Here is a 17,687-nt window from a genome sequence, read left to right on the forward strand (position 1 = left end):
CTGTGTTAATTATTTTGTATTATCTGGCCTTGTTTCTAAACTGGACTCTAAGATCTATGAAAGGAGAAATCGTCTACAGTGGTAGACACTGAATAAGAGCAAATAAGAATATTTGTAAGCTGCATATAAATAAATGGTGCTACTAAATAAAAAAGGGGTTTCAAACCAATTATGCAAAATAAGTAAAATAGAACTTTTCAGAAAGGCATTATTAGCAATTAGGTTGTCATGTTGCATGTATACAGTATATGTCAATATTTCTTTCAAAAGTTCTATCTGTTTTTTATTAACTTAGGCTGCTATTTTACACAGCGAATCAGGTTTTACAGACTGCCTAGAGTGCATCTCTATTTCATGGTAGTCAGCGTCACTGAGGAACATTTGACTGTGATAGAAAAATGTAAATTACCTAGGTAACTCCTGTGCATTAAATATTACTGTGACTTCAAAAGTTTCTGTATCTCAAATACTGTGCGAAATGAGGCCTATTAAGTGCTATGCATTTGTCAATGTGTTCTTATTTCTGCAGTGGGACCAGGTACTTTGGGGAGCATTCACAGTGGGAAAGAAAAATCTGGATGATTTTTAAAGTTGCAAAACGGTGTTCTCTGATAGTTCCAGAGATACTGAGGTAGTTGGGAAAAACATGAAGCATAGGAATGAGGGGTCAATTCAGGAAAAGTTGACATTATTTAAGTATCTGGAAAGCAAACTTTTAATGTTAATCTTTCAGGAAGTAGTTTTAAAATGCCACCTAAGAGGAAATTAATTTTAGAGATCAGTTCAGAAAGGATAAAGGAGATCATGGAGCTTACTGAGTGCAGTCATGATACTCTTATTTTGCTATCTTAGATAACTATTTGTCTGTATATCTGAAATATGGAAAAGAATCTAAAAAGAAGCTTGTTAAACCCACAGCAAAACGAAGGAAGCTCATGCGATTTTTGGTACACTGTAAATCAATATGCAAAAATCACAACTAAAGTAGGAAACCCAAGTTAGTCTCTACCATTACAAACTGCTAGTGTTTTTGCTTTGCAAATCATATAATGGCATTACGACATGGTTGATTAAAATTCATCCTGGCTTTGAGCCACTCAGTTTGTTCATCTCAGCTAAGTTTCTGATGTTTCTAAGGAGTATTATTCTATTTGAAAGCACCTTTCAAATATATGTTTGTTGTTTTGAGGCTATTTAATCCCAAAGAATATGTTAGGTTAGATGTTTTGCTATTGTTGCAACTCACTATTATGATAGCATCCATTTTATTTACTTAATGTTTAAACACCTATCATATTTTAAAAAACTCTATCACAAATTTGAAGGTCCTATCACAGTGCTAGGTGTTTTGTGTATATTATTAGCAAATATCACAATTTTCCTACAAGGTAGCTGTTGACACTACCTTCTTTTTAAAGATGAGGAAACTATGACTCAGAAAGTTTAGTTGTTGGGAAAATACAGAATTTTTGTCTCTAAATGTCTCACTATCTATTCACCAACCCTTTCTCTTTTTCCTCTTTTTTTCCCCCTATAAAACAAGACTTAATTTATTTTATTTCCCTTAAATTATATAATTAGTATTAATTATATAATAATTAGTGTTGATTCCAAAAACAATTAATTAGCCAAAAAAAATGAGATTTACTGTAGTTTTAATTTTGTTAGCAAGAATGTGGGCCACTTCAACTGAATTTGTGAAGGTGCAAATCCAAAGTGGAATGCAGAGTTCTCTGCACGCTCTGAGCATTTTAAAATATTAATGGAAATTTGCAACTCAACGGCTCAACCATTTCAACTGTACAACATGTATTCCCACTATTTGTAATTATATAGTTTATTATTTTAAGATGCAGAGGGTAACAGAAGAGGGAGAAATATGGGTGACCAGCATCTCTTTTCACAGATGAACACGGTGCATTATGTTCCAAGAAAAAGGGTTGCTAACTTTGAGTTCACCATCATTTATCCTCTCAGAAAATTCAATCAGCTTCTGGGAAGCATTTACAACTTTTATCACTCTTTCAAATTTTTAATTAGATGTCCTCTGTTAGAAAAAATGTATCACTTGGGATAATCCATTCAGAGAGTAACAAAGGACTTAGCCTTTCTATGAACTCCATTCTCAACCCTAAAATCTTACCATGCACATGGCAGGCACTCAGTAATCATTTACTGAATAAATTAATTATATTTAAATATTTTGCATCTTCCTTTCAGACCCATAGGCTTCCCTCAGATGGATTCCTTCACTTTTGAACGGTAGTTCCCAGAGTCTTACAGATGTTCTGCATTTGCATTACTATCCTGCCTTTTTCTTGTTGAAAGATTCCTTTCTGCAATCTTAAAACCATTTTTTAACTTTTCTGTATTTTTATATTATTGTGCTTAATATCTCCAAATTACTTTATGTATATACCTAATTTCCATATTATAACCTGGTTTCACAATTTTATCTTCTGTGCCTAAGCTTAGTTGGTTTGAATTACTGCTATATTCTAATTGTGAACTCAAGGAAGCTTAAAAAATATTCCTGACAAACTTCAGGCTGTGCCAAGAACAATATTCCAGGTAGTTTTGCATGTAATGCATAATTTTTACCAGCTTCTGTTTTCCCAGGTAAGGCCACTGTGATTTGCAATATTAGAAAGAATCCCCATAATTCAAACTTCTTGGTGGTAGTGGTGGTGTTTTCAAATTGCCTATTCAGTTCTAGTCCCTTCCTATACATTATCGTATTTAATAAATTGACTCAATCTGTACCATTTTATTTCTAATTATCATCCATTAATAATTGAAAATTATATATGTCATTAAAATTTAAACAAACATTTTATGCTTGACTCTGCTGTATAGTATCCTGCAACTGTAGAATAATACAGGCCAGTTGTTCTTAACATTTTTAAATAAGTGTGTGTCTATATTATTGCTATGGAGTTAATAACTCATTTAAATAAAAAGGAGACAAAGAAGCTAGCTAGAGAAAGGATTTTCAAAATGGAACATACAGAAAAAATGGTGAATGATAATTTGGCACAATGTAGAAGGTTATCTGACTAAAGTCTAAAACGTACTTTCATTATTGTCAAATAAAATGCTGAATCATTCAAAAGACTGCGGAATTCAGCTAGAGGCTTTTTGAAATGCACATAAGGAGTTTATAATATGAGGAATAACAGAAGGGAGAATAAAAATGGTGATACAAAGTAATATGGTATAATTCTCTTCTCAAAGAATTCCAATACTCCCTTTAACTCAGTGAAGAAGGTAGGCTTGGTGACAGAGCTTCATAGACAGAGATTACATTTGTAGTTACCTGATTGTCTTACTCCCCCTACATTCTTCATTTTTCTACCTAAGAGCAGAAATGAGCCATAGTTATAGCAATTAGACAAAATCAGGTTTTCAGCTCTACAAATGTTAATCTTTCTGTATGACCTACTCTAAGTGCAAGTGCCTGTGTTTATACCACAGTGTGCCTTTCCCTGCTTTTCCAGGTTGATAAATTGGCTCCCACCACTTGTGAAAGATCTTAGATAGTCTTTGTCCCTGGTTACTGGGAGGTAAGCTCTAAATCCTAAAATTTCCCAAGTGATTGGAGTGTCTTTGTTATTCATGGTGAGCCCCTTCAACCACACCTTATAGTTTATACTAAGGAGATGATTCAATATGGCAATGGTCATGCTGGGAAGACTAACTATAATATTAGAGTTTGGGCTTTGGCCTATGTGATATCAGCCCAACCTGAGGAGTGGAGAAGGCTGGATATTGATATGATTTAATCTATCATGTCTATACAATGAAACCATAATAAAATGTCTGGACACTGAGACTCCTGTGAGCTTCCCTGGTTAGCAATACTTTTATCTATTATTACATAATGACGTGCCAGGAGGATAATGTGACCCAGCAGCTGTCAGAACCTTCATGTTTGGGATCCTCTCAGACTGTACTCTTGTCATATGTGTCTCTCTCTTTGACTGGTTTTGATTTGTATCCTTTTGCTATGATAAAACTATAATCGTAAGTATAGCACTTTCCTTTTTCCTTTGAGTTGTTCTGAAAAATTATTAAACTTGATAAGACCGTGGGAACCCCCGAATTTGTAGCCAGCCGGTCAGAAGTAAGAATAGCCTGGAGTCCCCCAAACTTGTGAGTGATGTATGAAGTAGAATTTTGTGGAAATTTTGTGGAAAACTGTGCCCTTAGTTTGTGAAGTTTGGCCTACCTATGGGCATCCCCTTTGTCTCTTTGCTTGCTCTCTCCAATCTTCTCAGAAGTGTAAATCTTAGCTCTTGGCCCATGATTGAACCTATCTGTGCCAGAACTTCTGGATACCAAAAGCCTCTTGAGTTATCTGCCTATTACCTGCTGCTGCACTCCCCTGAGCATGAGGGAGCTTCTACTGGGAACTTCCTGGACAATCGCAAACTTCAGAGAGACTGATCTAACTATTTTAGTTGTTGTCTTTGTTCGTTTATTTTCTGGCATCTCTTGTTACCCATTGAACTAAAGGTTTGATAAGGTACCAGTACGGTTAAGTCATTTGTTCAATACAAGAAGACACCGATTGTGAGTCATATATACATGTATATATACAGATATACATAGATACATATATATTTGCAATGTTGGGAAGAATCCCTGTAATTCAAACTCCTTGGTGGTGGTGATAGTTTTTTTAAATGCCTATTCTGTTTTAGTCCAGAGCATTTAACAATATTCTAGTCCAAAATACTTAGCAAATATGCCATCATTCAATAAATTATGATGCTTGATAAATCAAGTGTAGCACATTTATTTCAGACCAACGTATTTTGTCTTTTTTTCTTTTATCCATGCTCTCTTTTAATACACATAAAAATCTCCCAAATTCTGGAAATTCTGTAATGATTTCCTAAGGTGGCATATCCCTGGATATATTTTTTTTCTTAGTTAGCATACTTCCAAGTGGGCAAAATTTTTCACCATGTTCATATTTTGTATTCTGTACTTTGTGCTTTATAAACAATTCATTTTTCATATATTCTAAATATAAATCTATATCCTATTGAATATACTTTCTTGTACATGATCTGTTCATCCCAAGAGTTCGACAATAAGTCACTCAACTCTCCCCTCCCTCTTAGCCAAAATGATTGTGCCATTAACTCAGCAGAAAAGGAAGTGATTAAAAAAATAAAAAACACCTTTCCTATGGCTTGTTTTATTGTTTCAACAAGAGAGTTGTTAAACGCACGTGGACTATAATTTTTTGTTGACTCTATCTGTTGGGTAAATTTTTTAAAAAGTCAACGTTGAGATTTAACTGTTCAACACACAATTGTTCAAAAAGGTAGTTACTTATGTTTATTACTACTTAAACTTACAGTTTTTATAAAGTGGACTTAAAATATCAGGTTCTCTAACACAATGTTTGATTACAAAATACCCAGTGTTATAAAAGGAGCCTGCATATAAGTTATGTATCACCTTCAAAAATGCAAATGACTGGCACAGTTTGGCAATTCATCCTTTCAGTAGTCATGAGAAGCAGATACTGATAGGAAAAAATAAAAGGGCTTCAAGTACAATTTGGTGTTATTACTGTAAGAGAAATTATAAAGATAATTATCAAAAAATGGATATTACCAATTAAGATCATAGGATCCTTCGAATGTGCCCCCATGCATGTGGCTATCTAAAACTTATTCTCAACCTTAGCTTACAATAGAACCACCTATGAAGCTTTTAGATAATTCTGATGGCTAGTTCTCATCTCCAAAGGTTGTGATAGATCCAGTCTGGTGTGGAAGCTGAACGTTCGTACTTTTTTCAAAGCTCAACAGGTGATCCTAAAATGTGTAATCACGGTTAATAATCTCTGAAACAATAGCAGATTTCATTCTCACCTAAAACTGTTGGATTAAGGAGTGCATTATTCAAAACAAAATTGAAACTGTAAATACTTTGAACCTAAAATAAGCAATACAAGCATTGATGTAGTGGTGCACTGCTCTTTTTCATTGTTTCTTGCCTAGGCAACATGCTCTGCACTTATTACCAAGGCTAATCGGATTAGATATCAATTTAATGGCAACCCCTGAAATAGCAAAAAGAGAAAGCTAATTTTAAAATTAATTTCACAAATGAATTTTAAAATACTTTAGAAGCATTATTTCACTAGGCCTTCTTCCTTTTAATTACAAATAAAGTTTAAAAATCTATATGAAAAGTAAAGCACAGTCATATTTTCCCCATAACCGATTATGTAACAACTTTAATACAATAAATCTCAGAAAAAATAAATTATTTGCATATATTATTTTTAAATGACTGATAAATTATTGCCAATATTAAGAAATCTCATTTCCATTTGTAAGTCAATTTTCCCAAATTTATATTCTATTTACTATTAAAAATAGACAGTCTTTGTTCTTGAATTAAATGGCTGCCACAACTGCCAGTTAACTTCATTTTCCTTTGCTGTTTTCACAGATTAATCAATGCAGGCCTTATTTTCACACAGGGAAAATAATCATTCCAGCTCCTCAACACAAAATGAATACATTTGTGTTCCACAATTGACTTGAAGTGAGGCACTCAAATGCCCTAGAATATGGCACAAAATTTCTTTTTGCTTTCATTCATTTCAAGATAGTGTATTAATATTATCCTCCTTGCTTCCACACAGCTGTCATCTAAAATGCCACTAAAGAATGGATGCATAATTAGCTCTTTAGTTCATACATTAAATACATTTTAATAAATAGCTCTTTTCTCAGAGAAGAGAATATTTCTGTCCATTCTTAGCTATCAGTCTCAGAGAGAACTTAGAGAGTATTTCTTATGTGAAGCATTGCTTAGCCAAGCTAATGTAGGCACTGTATTTAAAATGCAGCCTTAGTGAATTATAAGCCATTCTGACTCATCTGAAACAATTATAGTGATTCTGATAAATTAAGAAATATTTTTTAAATGCAGAAACTGATTTGGAATTCCTGTAAGTCAAATATTCATACTCCAAAAACAAATTCAAGTGATGAGAAATGTAATATTTAAATGTTAATAGTAACCAATTGAAAATTAATTAAATATTTAATAAATACCAATGCATTAAACAATAATATTTATAAGATAATTATATGTTAATAAAAGTCATTTATAATTTTAATATTTAGATGTTATTTACATTATAATGAGCAAGATAGTTTAATATTTAATATTAAATTATTTGCAAAGATCCTGAATAATTTAACTGTGATAAAACCTAAAATAATATATTATTTTCTCAAAGTCAATATATTTATTATTTCAGTGATAAAATATAGGCCCCAAGGAGACAAATACAATTTCAGTTTTCATACACAAAACATAATGTATGAAGATTTAGAATGAAGTGTCCCACTGAAGGACTGAATTTTTATTTCTGCTGGCTTATTTCAAATCATTTCTAGAGGAAGTCCAAATGAGAAGCTCCATCTCTGAGTCTTTGGAATGCAGAACCCTGTCATTCGGGAGAGCATTCCTTCTTCCTCTCCCAGTGCCTTCACTTGTCCCCACAGTTCTTCCTGCCAATGTGAGCTGCAGAGGAAGGTGCCTGGGACAACTAACTCTGAGACTCCTCACATAACTCTCCAGGTCTAGGGGGTTGCCAGGAAACTAAAAATTGAGGCTATTAGTTTTGTAAAAATACAGACATTCCATTGGAATTTAGTATCAGTCTACGATACAACCACAATGTAACACAGAGGAGTTACTGATTCAGCATGAAAGTGAATGAATAACTGGAGATATGAGATTTATATTTTGGAATAACTATTATTGATTTAAAAGATTGTGTACCATTGACTAAAGATAAATTATAAATAGATAATGGTTAATATGTAAAGTATGGACAATTAATAAAAATAATCAATTGATATTTGACTTGGGTGGGTCCTCAAATCACTGCTCATCATCTGTATTTACATTTTATCATCTGCCTATTTGGATATTTTATTATAAGCAACTTATCACCAACTACCTAATACCTAATATCCTACTACATGATATCTAATACCACAATCTGAGTGCACATAATGCATATTAATTTAATTGGGCTGCAAGGTTATGGTGCTGAGCTCTTACTATTCTTTGTCCTCTTACTTTGTCCTTGCTCTATTGCCTGTATAGGATATGAGAGCAAGAAGATTCTCAAAATTCAAATCTCATGACCATATGAATCTAGAGCAAGTACTTTAGTTTTTGGTTGTGCAAAAAGAGGAATGAAATTTAGTTAGTAAAATAGGTAAATACAAGTTATTAGGTAAAAATTGCTGCCTAATTAATATCTTCCTTATTCTGTTCAGACAGTCAAATCCCTTTCTACATTTTCCTTATTACTTTATTATGAAGAATTTATTGACTACTTTCTATGTGCAGAAAATTTCTTCTTGGTAAGTGGTAATTTGGCCCAGAATGAAATTTAGTGCTTATGAGCAGTTAGTTCTCCTAAAGTAAAATGCATTACTTCTCTCTAGACTTTGCAACAGCAGGAGAACCAGACTACAAAGAAAGTACAATATAAGACTCGGGATTATAGAGGTGAGCCCTGGCCCTCCAGACCATAGCCCTTGCATCTCCATTAAAAGGCTTGAGAAGCAAGAGTTTGTATTTAAACACTTTTTCCAATAGCATTACGTGGCATTGACATTTAAAAATGTAAATAACTCCGAAATAGAAATCTCATCTCTTACCACCAGTGATCCTGCCAGATATCATCAAATTTATCCTTTCCATTGATCTCAGTGCATGTAATTCTGTGAAGCTCATGAGCATGATTTTCCTCAAATTGATGTAGCAAGTGTAAAAAATGATTGTATTTTGCAAGTAAAAGTTTGATTTTTCAAAAAATGACTACTTACAAATAATAATATGCCTTCTCATCAGAATATAAGCTTCAAGAGATTGTTCACTACAACATCTCTAAGATTGAGATCAATGGCTTACATGTGTTAGCCATTAAGTAAATACTTGTTAAATGAGTAATGTTCTCTAAACATGTATAAAATTATTACTTAAAATGGTTTAAAATCTGGTGCAAACTTTTATATGTAGTTGTAAGTTTCTCAACACTAAATAGCAGAAACCAAGGAGGGACAATGTCCACCCTGTACGTCATCATGTTCTCAGAGACTAGTGATACCTATATGCAAATTTTCAATGAATTAAAGAAAGGCCCAGTTTGTGTCTTATTCATTGATCATCCTGGGCAACCAATTGTACAAGGCATGCGGCCTCATTCCTATATGATTAAGAATGTGCTTGGAACAATAGAAATATATTTATTTTTGTGTTGAACTCAAAGAGTGCTGCAGGGGCAGGTGTGGAAGCTCTAAAATGCTAGGCAATCTTTCACCTCAGCCTGGCTGGCCCCTGGTGTGGCTTTGGAGACAGCCTGGGATTTGGATGCTAGTGTTTTTATTAAATACCATCTAATGCCTTTGACCCCTTCCTTCCAATGAGTGGAAATTGTATAAGGAACAAAATTATAGCTGTACTTCCTATGGCAGCTTATCAACTGAGCCAGAACTGTGCAGACTTGTTCATCACTTGTATTTCTGTGAAATAATTTCTGAAATTATGTTAATTTGTTTTGGAAAATAGTTCTGTCTCCTATAACAGCAAAATATTAGGTTAATTTGATTAGTGCTAGAGAAACTTAGATTTGGGAGAGAGTAAGCCTGGTGCTCATTTTGGATTAATTATTTACTTTTTTTCCTGAAAAATAGTATAAAAGATCTCCTTCCCCTTAAAATAGTGAAATAGCAAGTGATAGCATTTTGAGAAATCCTAATTTAGGAAGGACGATTTAGGATTTAGGAAAGAAGCTGAACGCCTTTCCTTTAAACAAACTCAGGTTTAAAGTACCACATCCTGTTCTTTTTACCAAGTCTACTGAAACCTGCTCCCACCTCCTGACAAAACAAACAAACAAACAAACAAACCCCCAAATAATCAGACACACTTGAATTCACGTTCTTGTTCTGTTACTGGCAAATTGTTGAACTGAGGCAAGGTACTTAATGCTCTCAGTCTTAGTTTCTCACCTGAAAAATGCAGATGACAATATAAGTGTGCATCCCAAAGTCTTATCTGTTTCCCATCCTTCTCTAGAGGATTCTAATGGAGGTTAGAGTAAACAAATAGATAAATGTATAATTTCTATAAGGATTACTTCTGCAATTGCTAATCCTTATTATAAAATGCTTAGTACAGAGCCGTAATAGGTACTCCATGTGTGGTAGCAGCAATTAATAGTATTTCAACCACCGATGAGAATATAAGAACAGAAGTTGAGCTTCATAGCCATACTCTCACATTGACTTCACCTTTGTTGTTCAGTTTCCTCATAAAAATGGAGATAAAAATACTTAATATTTCAATTTACTTTAAAGAAATAAATACAAAATATCTGTAACTAATCAGCCCATGGTTAGCAATAATTGTGGTGGTGGCTTATTTTTCTCCTCCTATTTCTGGGCTTGGCCTTGTGTTAGTCAGTTTATGACTGGTTTTAAGGAAGATACTCTTCTTCCTTTCCTCTCAACATCAGGACGTGCCCTTCGCCAGCCTGATGCAGCATCATATGAAGCCCCAAACACAGCAATAACCATTGTTTCCTTTTCTCTTCCCCACAGAGAGGAATAAAGTGAACATGGTATTATTTAATTTATTTATTTTTGTTAGAGACAGGGTCTCACTATGTTGCCTAGGCTGGAGTGCAGTGGCTATTCGCAGGCATGATCATTGCACAATTATGGCTTCAAACTTTTGGGCTGAGGCAATCCTCCTGTCTCAGCCTCTGGAGTAGCTAGGACTACAGTCATGCACCAATGCCAAGCAGCCTTGGTATTATTTTAATAAAAATTCAAGACTATAAATATTTAAATTAGTAACATTTTCAAGGTGGTCAGCTAGTGATGCCATATATGTATTTTATTTATTTATTTATTTATTTATTTATTTATTTATTTATTTATTTTTGAGACTGAGTCTCGCTCTGTTGCCAGGCTGGAGTGCGGTGGCACGATCTCGGCTCACTGCAACCTCCAACTTCCTGGTTCAAGCTATTCTCTTGCCTCAGCCTCCCAAGTATCTGAGATTACAGGCATGCGCCACAATGCCCAGCTAATTTGTTTTGTATTTTTGGTAGAGACGGGGTTTCACCATGTTGGCCAAGATGGTCTCACTCTCCTGATCTCGTGATCCGCCCGCCTCAGCCTCCCAAAGTGCCAGGATTACAGGGGTGAGCCACCACGCCCGGCCACATATGTATTTTAAAGAATCGCAAACTATGTCTCAAACATGATGTACTGTATTGATATATCATAGAAATTCAATAGATCTTAACTGAGTATAATTATGATTAATTTTAAGTGGCATTTTAATTAAGGAATATATTTTTTAAATAAATTGATTTTATAGACTGACATCCTTATTGACTATCAATTTTTATGAGCCAAGCATTATTTGGCTATACATGCTAGAAAAATAACTTGAGAGTTATTTTATAGTAACAATTTCTGCCCTTAAAGTTTGTAAATATTTTAAATGTATGTTACTCTGATGATCTTTTGACAGCAGAAAAGACACAATATTGTTGCCAAATCAATGAGTCAGACAATGAACACAGTTAAACATACAAGACGCTATTCAGAATGATCACTGTTGCTGTTGAAAATGATTTATGATTGTGATTAATTGCTTTTAAAATTTTGATCAAAATTGATCTGTCTAATTTTCTGGTACTAGCTGTGTAAGTCAAATCTCACCCTGGAATTACATGAATCAATTTAGTCTAGACTTCTGGAAAAACTAGGGGGAGAAAGATGGAAATAATGTTTGAATTGTCGGTGACTGATGGATGTTCCGATTTCACAGTTTTAGTAAAGAAAAGGTCTTACCGTAGCTGTCATAGGCATCCTCACTTACTCCATGACCGTAGTCATAGTATTCAGGCACACTGCAACAAATTTAGATAGCAATCAATGTTACTATAACCAGGAAATTCAACCCAGAAACTCATATGGAATTTGAAGGCAAAATGTGTTCTGAGGTAATATTCCAGGAACTTCAAGGCATAAAACACAATCCTAAATAAATCTTCAGTAAGAAAAACACAGGTTATTGACAAGGAGTGCTATGATTTTTTTTAATGCCATCTCAGTATTTCTTTCTTTCTATCCACCAATTTGAATAAATCAAATTTCCCCTAAAACACAAGTATAACACTTCAAAATCTGTCAAGAAGAGAGTTATAAAAGGCCTATTTCCAAGAAAAAGTGCTCTCTAAGATGACAATCTGGTCAATCATGTATAGCTTTTAATGCTGTTATCTTAAGAAATATGCATCATTTTTTCACTTTGAAACACTAAACTGTATTTATAATCCCCTTTATCCCTTTTACATCATGTCTGTGCACTCCCCAAATATATAAGCTATTTTGTTTCACTCGATATTTTGCTAGATGCTTCCATATTTCAATAACTGTCAAAGGTGTTCTTCCTCCATTTCTTACTCAAAGGAAACTCTCTCTCTGACTCACTCTGCTACCCCTTTACAATTGTCCTCACTGTTTCCTGCTGCATCCACTTCCCCCTTTAAGGCATAATGCCTACTAGCATTCCAAAGTCTTACGTGTTTCTTATCCGTAAAAAGCTCTGTCTCATCCACATAATTCTTTCTAGCAACTATTCCATTTCTTGAAAAGAAGTGACTCTACTCACTCTTTTCACTGACTCTTCTCCATAGGCATTTGAAGACACTCAATCAGGCTGTCGTTCCACTGCTCCATTGAAACAGCTCTTGACAAGATCTTAACATTTTCACATTCAATGGTCAAGACTTAGTGTTCATTTTACTTTAGCACCATTTAACACAGTTGATTATTTCATGATTCTGCAAACATTTCACTTGCTTCAGATATCTCCTCTTTCATGGGTCTTCAAGTGCACTTCATTTCTTCATTTTTCCCTATGGTTACCTTCTCATTTTTCCAATCACTTATTCCTGGAGACCACTAGGGCTCAGTTGAATGTTTCTCTTTTCTATTCATACTTACTCCCTAGGCAGTCTCATCTGGTCCTAATGTTCTATCTAATAGCAAATTCACTTCGAATTGCAAAATATATCCAGAATCTGAACATGTCTAAACATATCCACAGCTATCACTGAGTTAAAGTTATTACTATCTCTCATTTAAATGAGTATGCTATCCTTCTAAGTGGTTTCTAGGCCCTGATTGCTCTGTTTCTATTATCGATGCAGCAGTCAAAGTCATTCTTATAGAAGTAAGTTAGATCATATTAGCTCCCTACTCAAAATTCATAAATAGCTTCCCCATAGTCTTTAGGAGAAAAATAAAAAATTCTTATTTTGCCTACACCATTTGTCCCCCCTTGTATTTCTCAGACCTCATGCTCTAACACTTTCTCCTTGCTCACTCACCCTACTCAGGGGGCATGGGCTCCTAGATGTTCTCTGAACATTACAAACACATTACTGCCTCAGGGCTTTTTCATTTGCTGTTTCTCCTACCTGAAACAGGCTTTCTCTAAATGTCCAATTGTCCCTTTTCCCATTCTTTCAGAGCTCACTCAAATGTCACTTATGAGAGATTTCCCTGATCAATCTATTTAGACCAGGGCCCACCTACCTTGCTTTGCTCACCTTAGCATTCATTGATCATCACCATACATATTATATAAACAAACACACAAACACCCATTTGCTTATTTATTTATTGGCTGTTCCCCTCTTCTAGAATATAAACTTCTTGGTATAGAAAATTAGTCTCTCATTTATTTCATTTATTCATTTGCTATCGTTGTTCCAAGCAGATTTTCTAGAACAAAGTTTGGCACATAAGAGCTGCTCAATGAATATTTATAGGACAATAGAATAAATTACTCATAGGAAGCCCAGACACCATTTAATTGAGTAGCCTAATAAAACCACGTCACAATTTAAAAAAATAACATGCAAAAGAGAAATTTTATTTAATTATTATTGGGCTAATTCATGTATTTTTAATCTTACTGAGTGATCTATAAATATTGATGATACATTATATTTTCCTTCAAATACACTTCTTGGTTTAAAGTTAGATGTCAAGCATTGCCCCCCCTATATAAATCTTAATTTATAAGTTACCTCAAGGTCAGTAATTCATTTTAACTATATAAAAGTGTATCAAGACAATGGCTGAATATCAAAAACCAAATCATATAAGGGCTGAGGGTAGGGGATAGATGCCAAAGGGTTAGGATGGAAGGAACGACAGAAGGGCCTAAAATTAGATGTTCTCTGAATGTGGTTATTATTATCCCACAAAGCAATTCCATAGGTCTCATTATTTTAAGTACTTTTGATTTTATTGATAGTAAAGAAAGAGAAGCAGAAAAAGAAAAGAAAAGTCTATATATCAGAGATAAAAAGAGGGGCAGAGAGAACTTTGGTCATCCTTATCTTCCTTGGAGGCAATTTATAATGCATAAACTTCAACATAAGTGTAAAGAAGCCGAAAAAATGATTGCCTAGCTCAGCCCTCACTGCCCAACATGTTTACATTCAAACTGTCCAAAAAATTATGGTAATGTGTTCTCTCCATCCTTCAAATGACTTGAGATTGTAGAAGGCTAATGGCATTGGCTGGAATCTGGATGTGTATCTCTTCTTTCACATACTTGACATGATAAAAATGATGCAACCCAACTCAGAGTCCTCATATAGGGGTAGCAAATTCCTGAGAGTTGTTAAATTGATTCCTTAAATGATTAAGAGGTGGATTTCATGAGAAAATAATTTAACAAGCAGCAGTCCCACTTATAGCAGCATAGAGGAAAATGCTGGCATTAAGGGAAGCTTCTCCTTCCCTTGTCATCATCAATACATTTTCTGTGAGTAAGCCCCTGATCATGTTCCCCAAAGTGTGCTATGTAGCACTATAACAGCATCGAGTGGCATTAATGTGTTTCTCACTTTTAATTTTAATTGCTTAAGATAAGAGACAGCCGGGCGCGGTGGCTCACGCCTGTAATCCCAGCACTTTGGGAGGCCGAGGCGGGCGGATCACGAGGTCAGGAGATCGAGACCATCCTGGCTAACACGGTGAAACCCCGTCTCTACTAAAAATACAAAAAATTAGCCGGGCGTGGTAGCGGGCGCCTGTAGTCCCAGCTACTCGGGAGGCTGAGGCAGGAGAATGGCGTGAACCCGGGAGGCGGAGCTTGCAGTGAGCCGGGATCGCGCCACTGCACTCCAGCCTGGGCGACAGAGCGAGACTCCGTCTCAAAAAAAAAAAAAAAAAAAAAAAAAAAAAAAGATAAGAGACAGAAAAAGAACAGTAGTGGGAGAGAATATGATAAAGAAGCACAGTTATTGTCTATCATAAGTGATACATACACAGCAAGAGGGAATTTTAACTTTCAGAACTCTAAACAAGGGAGAACAGAACATACTAGATATTTGTAAAATAATGGAAGATAATGGAAAATGATGTATAATAATCAAAATGGACTCTGCCACAGTCTATACCTTAGATTATTAAAATATAACTTCTCATTTCTTCCATAGATAAATGTTTACTTGGACAAATGGCTGCACTAATAGTGAATACACCCTTTCAGCTAGATGTGCCACCCTTTCAGCTAGATGTGCCCTCGTGACTAAGTTAGGACACATGGGATGTGTGCAGAGATGGGAGTGTAAATCAAGATCCTTTCCCGTTTAAGAATAATCTCCTCATCCTGGGCTTGTGCACATTTACCTTCTCAGTTGGTAGAAGGCATTCAAAGTGATGATCTAGTATCTGCAATGCAAACAAAGACAATGCCTTAAGAAGTCATCAGTTGCAACACGGGAGGTACCTCTGCCTCTAAAAGATCACATGGAGTAGACTTATTTTACACTACTGCTTGCCTCGGGGATTGTTAAGAGAAAAATACATTTTAAAAATATTATTTGAGTCACTGAATTTTGAGCCTCTGTTACAACAGAGTAGATGAATACAGAAATAACTATGTAGAAATGTGGAATTACCATTTATATCCCAAACTATAGGGCATTATCTTAGTGGCAGGGTGGTGGGTGCAAAGAAAAAAATACTTTAGGGTGAAAAACTGATGGCCCTTGTTATGCCATTGCCAGTGACAACTTGGAAAGCAGGCTATGGGCCTGGATATACTTTGCTCGAGAAAAATGTTGAACAAAGCCCAACTATTGGTGATCCTTGCTACTTTTTAGAAAGGTTTACAAATTATAAGAGCTCAAATAAGAATGGTCATTTTACAAGATGAAACAAAATTGAACAGAACTTTACTAAGAGTGGCTTTTTCTGATTTCTGTGTTAGTTCTATAATTTAAATTGATAGAAGGTTCAAAAATTTGAGGCTTAACAGGATACAGTGAAGCTAGTTACTTCTCTATTTCAATCGCAAGAGATAATATACAGTGCTCAAAGATGTCCTCACATCTTTCCATTTGACTTTGCTACCATATATGACCCCTAGAACAATCCTTAGGCTTCCAAACATACACCAGAAGAAAGCATGCTGCAAAAATTGTAAAGTTCCCAAGGAGGGCATACTCTACTTTACTGGATTAAGATATGGCCATGGATAAGTCCATTTATCCACTGGGATAAAGAAGACCCTTCCAGGGTATCTGGCTTAACTCCCAGAAAAGAGAACTGAGGTTGCCAGATGCGCTTATTAAAAAGAAAAAACAAAACAAAACAAAACAAAACATTTCACTGCTGTTTCTAGTGCCTTTACCTCTTGGCAGGATTTTGTAACTGTTATTGCCCACTGAGTCTTATGTGTTTTCTTCTGTTTTTCTAATGATAGTTTCTATTGCAGTTATTCTGTTCCCCTTTGACCATTTTACATTGTGTGTTTTGTATGGGGTAGAAGGTTGAGAATAAGAAAGATAATCTAACATTTTTCAGGTTGCCAAATTGTAAAGAACTACATCAATACTTAATGTGGAGATGTGCATATTTTCTAGAGGTCCTGGATTTTGGACTGGTTGCAGTAATTGGAATGAAACTTAGATTTTCTTTGTTGGGAAGAAAGTAGGTATTTTTTTTTTAACAGAAAGAAAGATAATCACTCACATGTGGATGACTAGTGCATTGGGCTATAGAAGACTTCTCGTTGTTCCCCTCTACAACCAATCTGTCCCTTATTCCATAAGAGATACTGATCAGCTCAAGACTACATTTTCTAGTCTCCTTTACCTTTGAGTGTCTATGTGCAGAGTGATGTTACTAATTTTTTACCACTTGTTTATCCTCTATTTCCTTTCAGTTTTCATGTAACTGGCTGGAAATGGCAATGGCTAGAGTCACTTTGGACTCATGTTAATGATGGCTTCTCACTAGCCTGGATCAGTGAATGATGCCATGGAGCAGAGCCCACCTACCTGCCCTAGCCTATTATGTAGGAGAAATAAACTTTTCTCTTGTTTGAGCCACTGAATTGTGAGACATCCTTATTATGGAAGCTTAGTCCATATCCCAAATAATACAGTTGGCAATTAATATAATCCCCTGAAGACTAACAGACATTCAGTAACATTTGTCGAATGAATGAATAAATGTTTTAATTTTAAAGACTGAAATTAGAGATCACTGTATTTGAACATGAATAATCTTAGAACATTT

At 35.0% G+C, this 17,687-nt stretch overlaps 1 protein-coding gene across 12 annotated transcripts in view; it reads right to left on the reverse strand.

Annotated features, from left to right (window-relative positions):
• Positions 1-17,687, reverse strand: part of KHDRBS2 (KH RNA binding domain containing, signal transduction associated 2) — a 687,327-nt gene that overhangs the window by 92,805 nt on the left and 576,835 nt on the right. For 7 of the 12 annotated variants that reach the window (XR_001718489.4, XR_008548534.2, XR_010158052.1 and 4 more), the window contains one exon: positions 11,928-11,986. The exons of 4 other annotated variants lie outside the window; for them this stretch is intronic. Coding sequence is in view for 1 of the 8 variants with exons in the window: in XM_001141327.5 (XP_001141327.1) it covers positions 11,928-11,986 (59 nt within the window). In the remaining 7 variants the exon portion in view is untranslated. Of the gene's footprint in view, positions 1-11,927; positions 11,987-15,791; positions 15,834-17,687 lie in introns of all 12 variants that reach the window. One more of the 12 variants, XR_677075.5, reaches the window with a different exon arrangement.

This window comes from Pan troglodytes, chromosome 5 (assembly GCF_028858775.2).
Source record: "Pan troglodytes isolate AG18354 chromosome 5, NHGRI_mPanTro3-v2.0_pri, whole genome shotgun sequence".
Lineage (NCBI taxonomy): Eukaryota > Metazoa > Chordata > Mammalia > Primates > Hominidae > Pan > Pan troglodytes.